This window comes from Triturus cristatus, chromosome 11 (genome assembly GCF_964204655.1).
Source record: "Triturus cristatus chromosome 11, aTriCri1.1, whole genome shotgun sequence".
In the NCBI taxonomy this organism is placed as follows: Eukaryota; Metazoa; Chordata; class Amphibia; order Caudata; family Salamandridae; genus Triturus; species Triturus cristatus.
In genome coordinates, this window is record NC_140594.1 from 241,483,903 (window position 1) to 241,497,524 (window position 13,622).

At 45.0% G+C, this 13,622-nt stretch overlaps 1 protein-coding gene across 3 annotated transcripts in view; it reads right to left on the reverse strand.

Moving 5' to 3' along the window:
* HPS4 (HPS4 biogenesis of lysosomal organelles complex 3 subunit 2) overlaps window positions 1-13,622 on the reverse strand; it is a 431,024-nt gene that overhangs the window by 172,390 nt on the left and 245,012 nt on the right. For all 3 annotated transcript variants that reach the window (XM_085635656.1, XM_085635655.1, XM_085635658.1), the window contains exon 10: window positions 4,955-5,051. In XM_085635656.1, coding sequence (XP_085491782.1) covers window positions 4,955-5,051 — 97 coding nt within the window. The remainder of the gene's footprint in view (window positions 1-4,954; window positions 5,052-13,622) is intronic.

Sequence of the window (13,622 nt, forward strand, 5' to 3'; positions counted from 1 at the left end):
GTCATCAGGCGGGTTTCTCAAGCGACGGTAGAGCCGTTTCCCAGCAGCGAAAAACCTCCAAACTTCTCCTCGGAGCCCCCCTCACATTCCGGTCACTGATTCCACTTTCTGCAGCGTTATAGGAGCGGTAGGACCCGTTCCTCCGCCCTTATACGTTACACGCACGGGCAGAGAGAATCACCGAGCCGCCATCTCTCTCGGCGTCCAAACCACGCCCTCTGCGTCCAAGATTTTTGACTCTTTGTCAGGTGATAGTGCTTCGCCTGGGAGTTGGCTCTCTTTCGTGCTGTGGACACTACTATGGAATCTAGTGGGGCTGGCCCTCTGATGTAGGAGGGATCTGTAGGGGCGGCTTTATATTTCTTCTCGATGCGCAAGTTAATGACCCTGGCTCTGACTGGGTCTTTAAAGACCTCTGGCGTATGTTTGATAACCCCTTTGAGCACGGGCAGTATGGAGGTGGCCCTATGCGTGGTATCGAAAGTATCGAGGAGGAAATCCTCCTCCAGGTGGCCGGTATGGAGATCTACCCCGTGATAGTGTGCAGCCCTCTGGAGTAAATGGTTGAACCCCAATGAGTCTTCTGGTGGGGATGGTCTCGAAGGATAGAGATCATCTTGTGGGACTTTAGGGATGTTGGGGATGTTATAGTCGTCCCATGGGTCTGGGGAGCCTGTGGGAGTGGGGTCCCCTGTGGGTGAGTCATGGGGTGCGTCCCCTATGTCATTATATATGTTATCATGATCATCATCGTCCGGAGGGTGTGTTGGGGAATGATGAGAAGGGGGTGGAGAGGGAGAAGGTGGAGGGGGGGTTGTGGAGGGGGCGGACAAGGTGGGGAAGGTATTCTGAAAGGTGAGGTAGCAAAGTCCTTCCTTTTTGGAGGTGGAGCTGGGGCAGGTTTTTCCAGCCGTCTCTTTTTGATGCTGAGCATCAAATGTCTGGTTTTGGGATCCTTGGTCAATGTCTTTTGCAAGTGATCCGGTGTAAAGAGTTCCTCCGAAGCTGGCTTATCCGTCGGCGCCGAAGGTATCGGGCCCGTTGTTTTTTTTACTTTAGTGTCCTGTTTAGAAGTATGCGGCTTGGAAAGGGCTTTTTCTTTGGTCGGTGCCGAGATGGGTTTCGACTTTGAGATCTCGGTGCCGGTGGCCTTGTGTGCTTTCGTCGGTTCCGAAGATGGAGTCGGTACCGAGGAGCTGGAACTGGTTTTCGGCACCGAGTGTTTCGGTATGGGGGTTGGTGCCGAAAAGGAGGCCATTTTCTTTTTCGGTTGTGGAGGAATGTTTTTCGGCACCGATGGTGGGCTGGCTCGAGCCCGAGCCGCCTGAAGGCTTAATAGGCTTCTTTACCGGTCCCGAAGGTGCGGTGTGGGAAGCAGTGTCTTTGGTCTTACCTAGGCCCGGAGGCGAAGGCGTGACCGAAGCCTTTTTGGGTGCCGGTGAGGGTGTCGGGGGGGGCAAATTGGTACTCAAGACCCTCTGTGCCGGAGTGATGTCCTCCACACCTGAATCGACGGCTTCGGAAGCGCTGACGAGGCCCTCGTCAGTGTGGTGTTCTTCTGGAGCGTCAACGCCCTCTCCGAAGATGTCATCTGGAATCGCCGTCAACGAGTGTGCCATGGTTCTTCTTGCCCTTCAGTCTCGAATAGTTTTCTTGGACCGGAAGGACTTGCACGTCGGACAGTCTCGAGCCTCTTGTTCAGGAGAGAGGCATAGATTGCATACTTCGTGGAGATCAGTGTGGGGGAATTTGGACCCACATCGAGGGCACTTCTTGAAGGGAGTCCTTTCCATGAGCCAGGACCGGAGCTTGGGTAGGCCCGAAGGCCGGCGTCGACGACTGGAATCGAAGGTTTTGATCGATGAGAGCCGCGCAGAGTGTGAGGATTGCGCGTCGATTGAACTGGAAACCTGTTCGGAACCGGAGCGCGAAGATCACATCCGAGCCCGATGGCGGAAAAAAACAATCTGAGGATGGAGCCGAAGCCCATGCGCAATACGATCCAAAGGAGGAGTCAACGACCTCGTGACTTCCAAAGATTTTCCAAAAGGAAAAACAACTGCAAACATCCGGGCCCAACACCAGATGGCGATCTATGCACAAGTGTGTAATCTGCAGCTCATATGCCTCGAACATATACATTTATACACACATACAAACACACGTGACCTCTTCATGCTGGCCTTGTTCTTTTGGTAAAGGCTTTAATCTAGAAGCATGTTCAATGTAACCTGTGTGTCACTGGCATATTCCTGTAAAACATTTTCGAAGTTCTTGGCGGCCAAAAATGTTTAAGTGACTAAGAACACGCCTGCAAAATTAATAAAATGTAAAAGCATTGCAACTGCAAACAGTTGTAAGGTTTTAAACAGCTTAGCCAATGTCGATATGGCATGTCAAGCAACAAATAAATAAACAAGCATTGGCAAAGCCAATAGGTTTTGCCTATGTAAGAGCTATTGGCTTTGTCAATATTTTTTATCCATGTTGTACAGCAGCACAGCCGAAGAAAAAAAAAAAGAAAAAAAGAAAACGCAATATGATGTGGTCAACATTCTCCACGTCACTGCACTTTTTTCAACTTTCAACTATGCTTTTTGGGGATGTAGAAGTACAGGGAGTAAACTTCTTCACACTCAGATGTGGTTGATCAAATTCTATTGTTTCCTTTTCAAGTAATACCTTCGCTTTCACTTGCAGCAGCCTCTGGTGGGTCTGGCCAATGGTGTGCCTCTATGCTGGAATATTGATAGGTGCGGTTATATCCAGGCGAATGCGATAGATGTAATTAATAACATGTGTCTGAGGTTTTCATTCCTTCTTGGGAAGGTATAACCTGATTCAGCCCATGACAGGTGCAATCACTCTTGTTCGTCTACGTGCACCTTACCCTTCTAGAGTTCAGCTGCTCATTGCAGGACGGCATGATATGCCCTTGTATCATAGAACTGCGAGTGTTTAATGGGAAATGGCTCAAATAATGGTTCTCCTGGAGGGTCTGCATTATAACCATGTTAAAGGGTCATCACAGTCATTAATGGGCATGGGGTCATCCTAAGTGTTTGGCTGAAATTCTTGGGGCTCGTGATATGAAACTGCGTGCACAGACTGGGAAAGAGAAGACTAATATGAAGTTGATGGTGGTGGTTCGGGTTCCCTGGTTTCGTCTTTGGAACTGAAAGAGGCTTCCCTAGGTTTCTCAAAAATAGCCTCTTCAAACGTGAGATGTTGGTCACTGGCAAAGTGCTGGAGACCCTGGGAAGATGTGCCTGCAAACAGAGTTTTTATTTAAAAAAAATCTCCTGGGCCTTACATCTGGTTGATTGCCTGTGTCTTCTGTTGTTTGGTTCTCTATTGGTATCTAGCTGGATGATGGCTTCAAGGGTGTCTTTGGCATCTATTTTGGATCTGAGACTAGCTGGGCAGACTGTTGGTGCTGAAGTTGGCTATCTTGACAGCGGGGCTCAGGCTCTAGGGTTTTTCAGTGTTGAGGCTATAGCTATTTGCGGAAAGGCTTGGTCTTGTGTGCTTTTAGTGCTGAAAGACCCTTTTAGGGTGGAACTGCAACAGGAACAGACAGTGGCTTAAGGCATGGCTTTCCCAGTGCTATTTCTTGCCCTGGAAGGAAAAACCTCTGTGTGTAGTCTTTGTGTAAGCTCCAGTGCCATCTGTGTCCTGGGTGTGGGTCTCATTGAGGTCCCTGGAGAAGACTGCTCTTTGAAGTCAGAGTGATTAGAAGCTATATTCCTGACTCAGCTCTCCATGCTCCCCTGGAAGCGAAAAGGTAGCAGACCTGGTGCTGGTTTGACCAAAGAAATTTGCAGTTGTAATTTGACCACATTTAAAAAACATGTTCTCCATATTCCTGCCCTCACTGAGAGGCATTCTTATAGAATATGATCCCAGGCCTCTCATTCGGATTCTGCTACGAAACACTCTTCAATCGTATTTGTTCTGTTGAAGCAGACATTGGTAGTACGAGTATTTCTGTTTTCTTTAGCAATGGTTCAGGAGCACTCAAAAATGTATCAGAATCCGACTTGAAAGTGGAGTTTATGTCCTAGTGCATTGTTGTTTTGGGGGAGGTATCAAGTCACCTCAATTCCTTTTCTTCAAAGAAAAATAACTTGAAATGCCTGTTCCCAATACTAGATGGCAGGAGTGTGCAGAGCTTATAATCTAAACTAAACCTGGCATCCATGGTGGATTTGGAAAACACAGATAACTCTTACCTTGAAAACAAAAGAAGTTTAGGGGAAAGCAAATAATGAAGTGACTCTATAGTTACACGTTCCAACAAAATGATAAGGCAAGGTTCAGTGATTTGAGCGGGCAGTCAGAGAAAAACATGAAGGAACTGGGTAACACAGGCCCCGGAGTTTGATGTAAATTAGATAAAGCACAGTAAAGGAAGTTAGATAAGAAAGTACTCTTCAATGTACTGTGTTCAAAACAGCAAAATAAGGATAACATAGTCTCATTTGCACTCTCTCAGTAATGGCTTAAATCTTTGTTGAAAGCATTAGACATGTTTACATTACAACAAATTTACAAGTGTTATGGAGATGCATTACTTCACAGAAATTTCATGACATGCTGAAGGCTGATGGAAACCAAACTTTGGAAAAACATACAGCAGATTTGTAACTGCAGTGTTACTAAGGGATATCCTCCATGTATTCTGTAAAAAACAAAGAAAATCTGAAGTAACACTGAGTAGTAATGTTATACTGATTTACGGTATTGCCTCCAGATTTAGCGCTCACATCTAAATAATACCCTACGTTTACATGTAAAGGAAATGTAAAGTAACAGCCAAATCTACCCGAGTTTATTCTAGTGCAAACAGGAAATTAGAAGACAGACTTCAAAGAGTAGTATGGCTCCAAGGTTGTCATTTGGCAGATAATATGAAATTGTTACATCAAAAACTTTCTGACTGTACAATATTTACCTCATCATCCACTCTACTGGAAACTCACGGAGCGCTGTTGCTTCTTCTTTTGTTATATAAACTGGGATGATCTTGACACCGTCAGGCAAATGGGGACCTTCCAAATATAAGATAAGGAAATGTCATTTCTCCTGACTCACTAATATAAATTAATTTATAAAAGCGAATGCATTCCTTGAATTCCTTCCAAAGTAGAGGTTTTGGATTTTTGTTTTAACACAAAGCGTATTCAGGGATCTTCTAATTGATACTGGGATATAAAAGAAGTAGATCACAGTACAGAAAAAAACATTTGGATGTCAGATACAGATTTCCAAGGAAATTTAGCAGTGCGATACAAATGCTAAAATGTAATGATATGAGAAATAGCTTTTGCGCATTAAAACAGTTGCATACAATTAAGATTTTTTTTGTAATTCAATATCATATTACATTTTTTGGTTGAGCCTAGAGCAGCGCGCAAGCGCTGCTCTGCGAGGCTTCTTGTAACTACTCCAAACTACTCTGTGCGGGTCTGACTCCCCCAACGCATTGGGTTGGCTTTTGCGTGTGTCATTTTGTAATCGTAGCCTGCAAATGGCTAAATGTGGGTGCATGTCCCACCTCTTTTGAAAAGGTTCACTTCCACGGCGTTTTGATGGCGGGAGCGAGCAGCCGCACGCAGGTTGGCAGCTGCAGTGCCTCCTTGTCTCCCCTGCACCACTCCCCCTTGTCTCCCTGTGCCCGCCCCCACCACTCCTCTTGAGCTGCTTGTTGTTCCTGTTCACCTGTTGGCGCTCACACAGGCTCAGATGTGTGCGCAAGCACAGAATATGCTGAATTCTCCAGTATCTTACTTCTGTGGCACTGTACCCTCTAGGTTTGGGCACTTGCGGAGAAGCAGCGCACTGGGTGCGTTTGGTTACCGGACACTTGTAGATCAGTGTGTCTTCTAAAAATGCTTCCGTTTGTTTCTAGTCGTGCTCTTATGCAAGATGCATGTGTTGTGGTACTAACATGGTTGTGAACAAGCGTATAGAGGCTATTTAACGTGCAGTGTGTAAAATATAATGTTCCTAAAATGTACCCGTATTCTTTGCCTGCTCATACGAATGGCTTTATCTAGCGATGTCAGATTGGGGCACCGTCTTCTTGTCATGGGGTTGGTTAACTTTTAACAACCACTGTCATGCGGTGCTCGGTTCAGTTGTAGTGGATAGTGTGTACAGCTCCGAGAAGGCCTTTGGTTGCCTTTGAATGCCTGAGGCTGCAACCCTGCCCTCGCCAGTCAGGCACTATCTCGATGAAGTGATCAGGACAGTCTGGAGACCTGTCAGCCCTGCAGTGTCCGTCGCTCTCGTGCAGCTGTCCTGTTTCCGACACAGACGTCCAAGTCCCCCACCTCAACAACTAAATTGAGATTATTGTCCTCTGTGAAGAACTTATCGGCGCAGTCTGCTTCAGTGAGCTTGTCCGGGACTGCCCATCTTCCTGTCCTTTGTAGCCTGTTGCTGGGACTTTGAAGTGATGCTTGGATGGATAAAGTACACAGGGGGCGGGGGGAGGGGCTGCTAGTGGAGGTTTTAGTACTGGTCATCTGTCAGTTCGTGTTGGCAGGATCCTTTCCAGTGCACCCCTATTTGTGTCCTGGCATTTTTATTTAACTCATATGTTGTGCATTCCTTTACATCTTTAAAATGTAGACAGGTTGTTTTTATAAAGTTAACATGTGTCAAACGTATTTCCTCTGTGTACATTAACACCAAGAACCAAAACAAATATAGTTCCCAGCTCAGTTTATCTATACGCCTCAATAAGAGGCTCTCCTTCCATCAAACTCTGTTTTCTATTATCCTGTTAAAGGGTGGGTTCAGGGGGGGGCACTCGTATATCATGTATGGTACGGGGAGGCCTCCCTAATGGTATAAATAAAGTGCCAGTGCATGACTGGATTTTGATAAGATTTAGTTTAACGTTTTCCAAGAACTCCCTGTATGTTGGTGCCTGCTTTTCCCACTGGAGATACATAAAGCGCAGCGATACCACATCAGAGACCCGCCGGTCGCTATATATATGGCAAGGAACGAGTTACTGTAAATGTGGCTTGCCTATCTCAGTTGCAGTAATGTTGCAACAGAGGCCTTCCCTAAACCTCAGGATTATCCATTTCAAGGTTTGTGTTGCTGTTCATGCAGGAAGAGATAGCTTTGTCTCTGAAAGTGTCAAGTGCAAACAAACTTTCTCTGTTGCTGCTTACAATTACCGCAGTCAGCTCACTGCGCCCTGAGTTACAGTCAACAAGCCGCCTCCGCATCCAAAGGGTTTTCTCCTGGCGGGTGTGGTCTGTAGACAGTACCAAGACGTCATCTTTTTGGGTCTAGGTTTCTTTACTTTATCAAATCATTACTCTGCATTTTGTTGTTGGGTAGGCTGTGTGAAGGCCCCTGGCCATAGCTGAAACGCAGATGACTGCAATAAATGTAGAGGCCTCGACTGTAGGGTTGGCAGCTCCCCCCAGCAATGCACAGGAACTCATGGATTTTAATCGATCAGCATTCCTCGGGGCCCAGAGTAACCATACAACACTGACGACTGGTCCCTGCTGTGTGTCATGGTGCGCCCAGCCGGGCACAAAGTCTAAAATAATGGGAAGACCATGCACGCGCTCGGAGGCGTGCACGGGCGTGTGAACGTGCAATTCTTAGAGGCCCGCAGCTGTCTTTTTCGACAAGGTACATGCTCAGAAAGTTCAACGAAATCTAGTCTGCTACTTGTGAGGCGCAGCACCTCTGCACTGTAGAGCCAGATGTTGATTTTGGTTGCTTTTGTTTCACACACAGCGTAGTGTAGAGTTTTTTCCTCAATTGTGGGAAGAACTCTTGTATTCCTCACACAAGGGACACGTTGTGCTGCCCCTATGAAGCAAGCTCTCACCAGGCTTTGTGTATATGTGAGGCTCAATACCACCTCAGCACCAGCTTAGCACCACCTCAGCACCAGCACAGCACCACCTCTGCACAAGCACCCCACCACCTTAGCACTACGTCAGTTTAACTCAGCATGACCTGGGCACCAGCGCAACACCACCTCAGCACCAGCGCAGCACTACCTCAGCACAGCACCTGTACAGCACCACCTCACTAACAGTGCAGCATCACCTCACTACCAGTGCACCACAACCACAGCATCAGCGTAGCACCACCACAGCATCACTCAGCATCAGCGTAGCACCACCACAGCATCACTCAACATCACCATAGCACCATCTCCGTATCAGCACTGCACCAACTCTGCATCAGTGCACCACCATCAAAGCACCAACTCAGCACTACTGCAGCCCCACCACAGCATCGGCGCATTACCACCTCAGCACCAGTGCAGCACCACTTGAGCATTAGCGCAGCACAGCACCAACTTAGCATCACTGAGCACCAACCTCTGCACAAGCACACCACCACCTCCCCACCATGTCAGTATAACTCCCCATCACCGAAGCATCAGCACAGCATCACCTTAGCACCAGGATAGACAAACTAGAAGACATTGTATATGTTAATTTTTTTTTTAACCTCTTCAGTGCCCATGACGAGATAGTCTCGTCATGGAGAACGGTCGCGCTGTGCCCATGACGAGACTATCTCGTCATGAACCCCACCCACTAATGTAACGCCCGGCACAGGAGGGGGAAAGGGCGTGGCACAGAAGGGGTTAATAGGGTTGTTCACTTGTACATAATATTTACTTGGTTATATATAGGGTAACAAAAATGCTTATAACACTTTATTATAACTTTTCAACATGCTGTACAGCAGCCACACTGCTCTACAACATAGCTTAAAGACATTGGCAAAGCCAATAGCTCTGGCTAAACACTTATAAGGTCTGAAAGGCGAGACCTATTGGCTATGCATATGCTTGTTTATTTTTTACCTCATTGTACGTCTAGCTACAGATAGGTTTAGCTGTCTGCCAAACGTCATGTCAATAAAATACACAACATAAGGAGAAGGGCTTTAGGTCAGTCACCTTGAGCTTCTTAGGATGATTTTCCTTAAAACATTAGCTTGGCGGTATGCCCATCACATTCGGCCCCCAGAATTTTGAAGACGTGTACATTTTGAATTAGTGAGTGATTAAAAAAGATTTATTTTTGTCATTTACTGCTCTTGAGGCAGGCAGCATAATGGAGTCATATGACAACAGCTTTCCTTCGATCAGTAGTAACCTAGATCTCTAGAAGAGGCTGCATGAGTAGGGCTGGCACATTGTATGCCCGCCACATCCTTGCTGCTGCTCTTTTTTTTTGGGATTGGTTGAATTTATGGTTTCAATCCCATGCAGCACAAGCATTTCCCAACACAATATAGAACACTTTTCTAGAAACATGTTCTTCTGTCTCACAGACTCTGAGACACTGATTCTTTTCTGCTGATCTCAATTTGTATAAGGTGTATAAGGTGTCTGAGCATGAGCGAAAAGTCTTAATGACCTATAGGTAGACATATAAGGAAGTATCTGAACAGCTTGTCAATAATTCGGAAAGGAATACTACTTGCTCTAGAGACATTTAGAAATGTGCTACCTCCGCGTCATTCACTTTCTTTAGCAAAATAGGACGTGCCACTGTTGTATTTATTGGTAGAACTTTTACTTACAGTAAACACTTTTGTAATCTCTGCAAAGGGTGAATTGCTCTCAAAGTACAGGATCCCATAGAAAATCGACAGAAAATACTGGACTTCCCTAGCTACTGAGACTCAACGGCCACTGGAGTCAAACTAGATCTTTGGTAAGAAGTACTGGGACGCTGAAAACACTATTAAGAGAGGTTTACAAAGGTGAAATTTGAGAATTGCACACAATGGGCTGCACTTTTTCTCAGATCCGTAAATAGTGAAAATATGCAGTTTCCTTCGGAGATATTTTATTTTACCTCAACTAAATCATGCAGACGTGGTACATGTAATTATCGGAAGGATGAAAACATGACTGGTTCTTCAGCAAAGGAATCCATCCAATATTCATGTGTCGACTGTCGATACAATCTGTGAATCTAGAAGTTCCTAAGTGCCTAACTATTAATACATGTCTAGACACTTTATGTGTGAATGTGCTCTTTGTGAAAGAACATAATCAAATCATTTACACTGGATTTAGCCAATGCTGAAGTGGGATGACCCACTGCCCATGCTGTAGGGGGTGGAAGAAACATGTGAACGACACAATAACAGACCACGATTTGGACGCAGGGCGTGAGCAAATGCACATAATTCAGGAGCTAATGAAAAAAAGAAATATTGGGGCCTTAAGTAAGATGAATGGTCAGAACACTTAGGTGTCACATGGACGTTTAGCAGTGAGTGAAATGTTCTTGTATATTCCCATGCTTGCCATAGTTTATACCCAAGTTTCCTCTTCTTACAGAGGTGTGTTAAGTGTAGGCAGGACTGAAAATATGTTTCAACACAGATTGTTCCACTTGCTCTTCGTCCCTCCTTGTTTGTGTTGGACCTCTTCTTCTGTGTTCCACTGGCCCTTTATCTGGGGTTTTCCCTTGTGTGCATCCCACTCTGAGTATGATGCATCTGTTAGTGTCACAGAGGTGGCCTGAAACACCTGCCTCATTAGGTTTTCCCTCGTACACCACTTGAGCTCTCTTCAAATGTGCTTCTTGACAACCACACTATCGATCCATTTCCCCTTGCCTTTTATTACTATTTTAACATATCCAAGATAGCAATACAGCACTTTCTTGGTGTCACACATACATTGACATCCTAAACTTGGCTTGTTCCCAGATGTTCTGGTTTTTACAATTCTTGTACAAATATTACAATCCAGGTCAGAGTCTATGAGATTGCGGCACAAACTTCTTTTCACTAACTGTTTATACCTGCTTTCCTTCTCCATTGGGCCAGAATCTTGATATACTACTTCTGACAATCTCTCGCTTTGTAAACCGACTTCTACTACGACAACAGTTAATGTTAATTCCTCTCTACCATTCTCTCAGCATGGGAGGGCCATAATTCCACCAGGAAATGGTGATGTCTTGTTTGCAAATCATAAACCCAATCCCAACCAGTGTACTAGGGCCCACTCCACCCTCCTATCCATCCATTAAACGAAACAAAGTTATTTTGGGTTCAGGAATTAGCATAGGACCAACAATTCTTCCTAGTGTTCGGTGTATCATGTTCCAGAGTGCTGAGTGTCTATGGCATAAGCGATTGAACGACACTGCCCCACCCATCTGTCACAGTCGGACAGGTGGAAATAGTCCCTCTGAAGGTATTTAAATTGCATTAGCCAGAGGTGCATAGAGATAGCTAGTGTGCATTATCTACTTGCCAAGATCTTGCTCCCACTTCTGTCTTAATGTGTTAAAGGGGTAAGGTGTGTTGAATATTAGAAATCTAAAAATCTCTGAAATGCCCTTCTTTCCTAACTATTCCATTGTAATCTTTACTTCTAGGGGACTGAACTCAGGAACACCCAAAAGTTTATATTTATAGAGTTCTGAGGCATGGTAAAGTTGGAGATATTCGAAAAAATAAGTTTTGCCAAGTGTAAAATAGTTTGCTGTTTGCTCGTGGGTTCTAGCATGAGTTACTGCTCAACCATCTCCTGGCTTTGAGATGAAACTAAAGTCCAATGCACAAAATCCCTGCAGTTCCTTCACATGTTTTATCAGTGTTTTGTGCCATAGAGCGGGGTCTCTCCTGTTAATTTACCATACCATTAGATGTGCCTCAATGTGGCCCACCAGCAAACTATAGGGGTTCTCGCAATTGTTGGTTCTTATTGGGAGAGCGGTGCTTAAAATAACAGGGAGTATAAGTCTAATGGATAAAGAAGATCTAGCTCAAGCCTCAATGTAATGTTGGTTCTAAGACAAAAGAACCAATCATTAAGTGGAATTAATTGGGAGACTAATAGCATAACTGGATATTAGGAATCCTTAAGCCACCTTCAAATGGGGCCTATGAAATTTGGGAAATACGACTCTAGGGACTCTGCAAGCCCATAGGAAAGTGCTTAGTTGTGACTGAAGAGATTGGAAGAACTACGTTCGGAGGGGTTGAGGATAGGTTTGTTGGATGTACAGAATTTGCAGAAATGAAACCATTGAAAAAGTATCCTCCCCATTATGATACGCGGCTGTCACCAATCCCTCCATTTCCTGTTAAGTTCTCTTGAGCGGAGGGGCAATCTTCAGTTTTCAACTCTGTTTTACATCTTTCGGTATCATCAAGCATAGGATCCTAAAGTGGGAATCAGCTAAACTCAAGCGGGTAGTTTCTATGTTGTATGCGACTGGTCCAGCTACTTTCACATAAGTTGAATGTTCAAAATGTACTCTACAACAGGAGGCGTTGCCATAGGTTTGTACCATATGAACTGTTTTGGGGTGTGAAGGGTCTGGTCACTGAATGAATAGCTACAGGTTGTCTGAATAAAGTGCGGTAATATGGTTCCTAAATATTTTGAGGAAGAGCTGGCCAACCAGCATCCTTTGAAATACCTAGTGCATGAAAAGCCAGTAGATGTTATGAAAGGCCTTTTAAAAGCCCACTGAGAGTAGTGCTGCTGAGCCTTTTAAGTGTTTTCTGCGTGCCAGTGTGACCTGCAGTAATCTCCAATAACAATTTCGGTAGTCATTTACCAGTGTGTGTATTACATTGGCAAGTTTCCTTGCCAGCCCTTTAGCTAGGAGCTTGACCTCCATATTTATCAGTGATATTGGCCGGCAGGAGGCGCATTCGTTGGGGAGTCTGGCTGGTTTTGGGATCACGGATATAGTGGCATCCCTTAAATCATATTGGAACATGCCTGTGTCTAGTGCCTCAAACAAAGCTTGCAAATGTGGTGTTAACAGCAAGGCATAGTTTTAAGGGATTCCACTGGAAATCAATGTAGGCAAGCGGTTTTACTGGAGGGTATAGCCAAGATTGCTTGATGGAACTCACTTTCGGTAATAGGTAGTCCAGTTCCATTCTATCGGCGATGGGCAAGGTACTAATAATGAGATCAATTACAACTGGGCACTCCCACTCAATCTGAGGCACACCTTGTCTAGAGTAGAGCTTCCTTTAACCTTGCAAAAAATGTCTGAAATTCCTATGGTGTCCATGACCAACCACTTATCTGACTTTAGTACCGATGGGACATTATGAGCATCTGTCTTTTAGTTAGCCAACCAATTCAGCAGCGCGTTGCAGGCTTGTTCCCACATTCATCTATTCTGTGCTGCGTGGTCAGCCAGTCGTACTGGGCCAAGCTTACCATTTTGGCCCCTAAGTACTGCCTTCACGCTTCAAGTTGCCTGAGGATGGTTTCTGTTTGTGTGTTGCCCAGGTGGGGCACTAGGGTTCCAATTCGGTCCTCCAGGTCTTCAGTCTCTCATTCCCTAACTTAGTCTTTGCCTTTACAATAAGACATGGTCTGCCCCCTGACTATGTTTTAAAGGCTTCCCAAAGGGTTGCAGATCGAGTCCACTTTAATCTCAAAGTACTACACAATGTCATCTTTTAGGACATCTGTAAGTTTTTCTTCCCATAACCCAGTGGTCTTCAAACTTTTTTATTCCGCGCCCCCCCAGTGTAGAAAAAAATATTTTATTACTACGAAGACCTAGGTTTCCGAAGGTATATCGGTCATAAAAATTTGTTCAAAACCCTATAGGTAT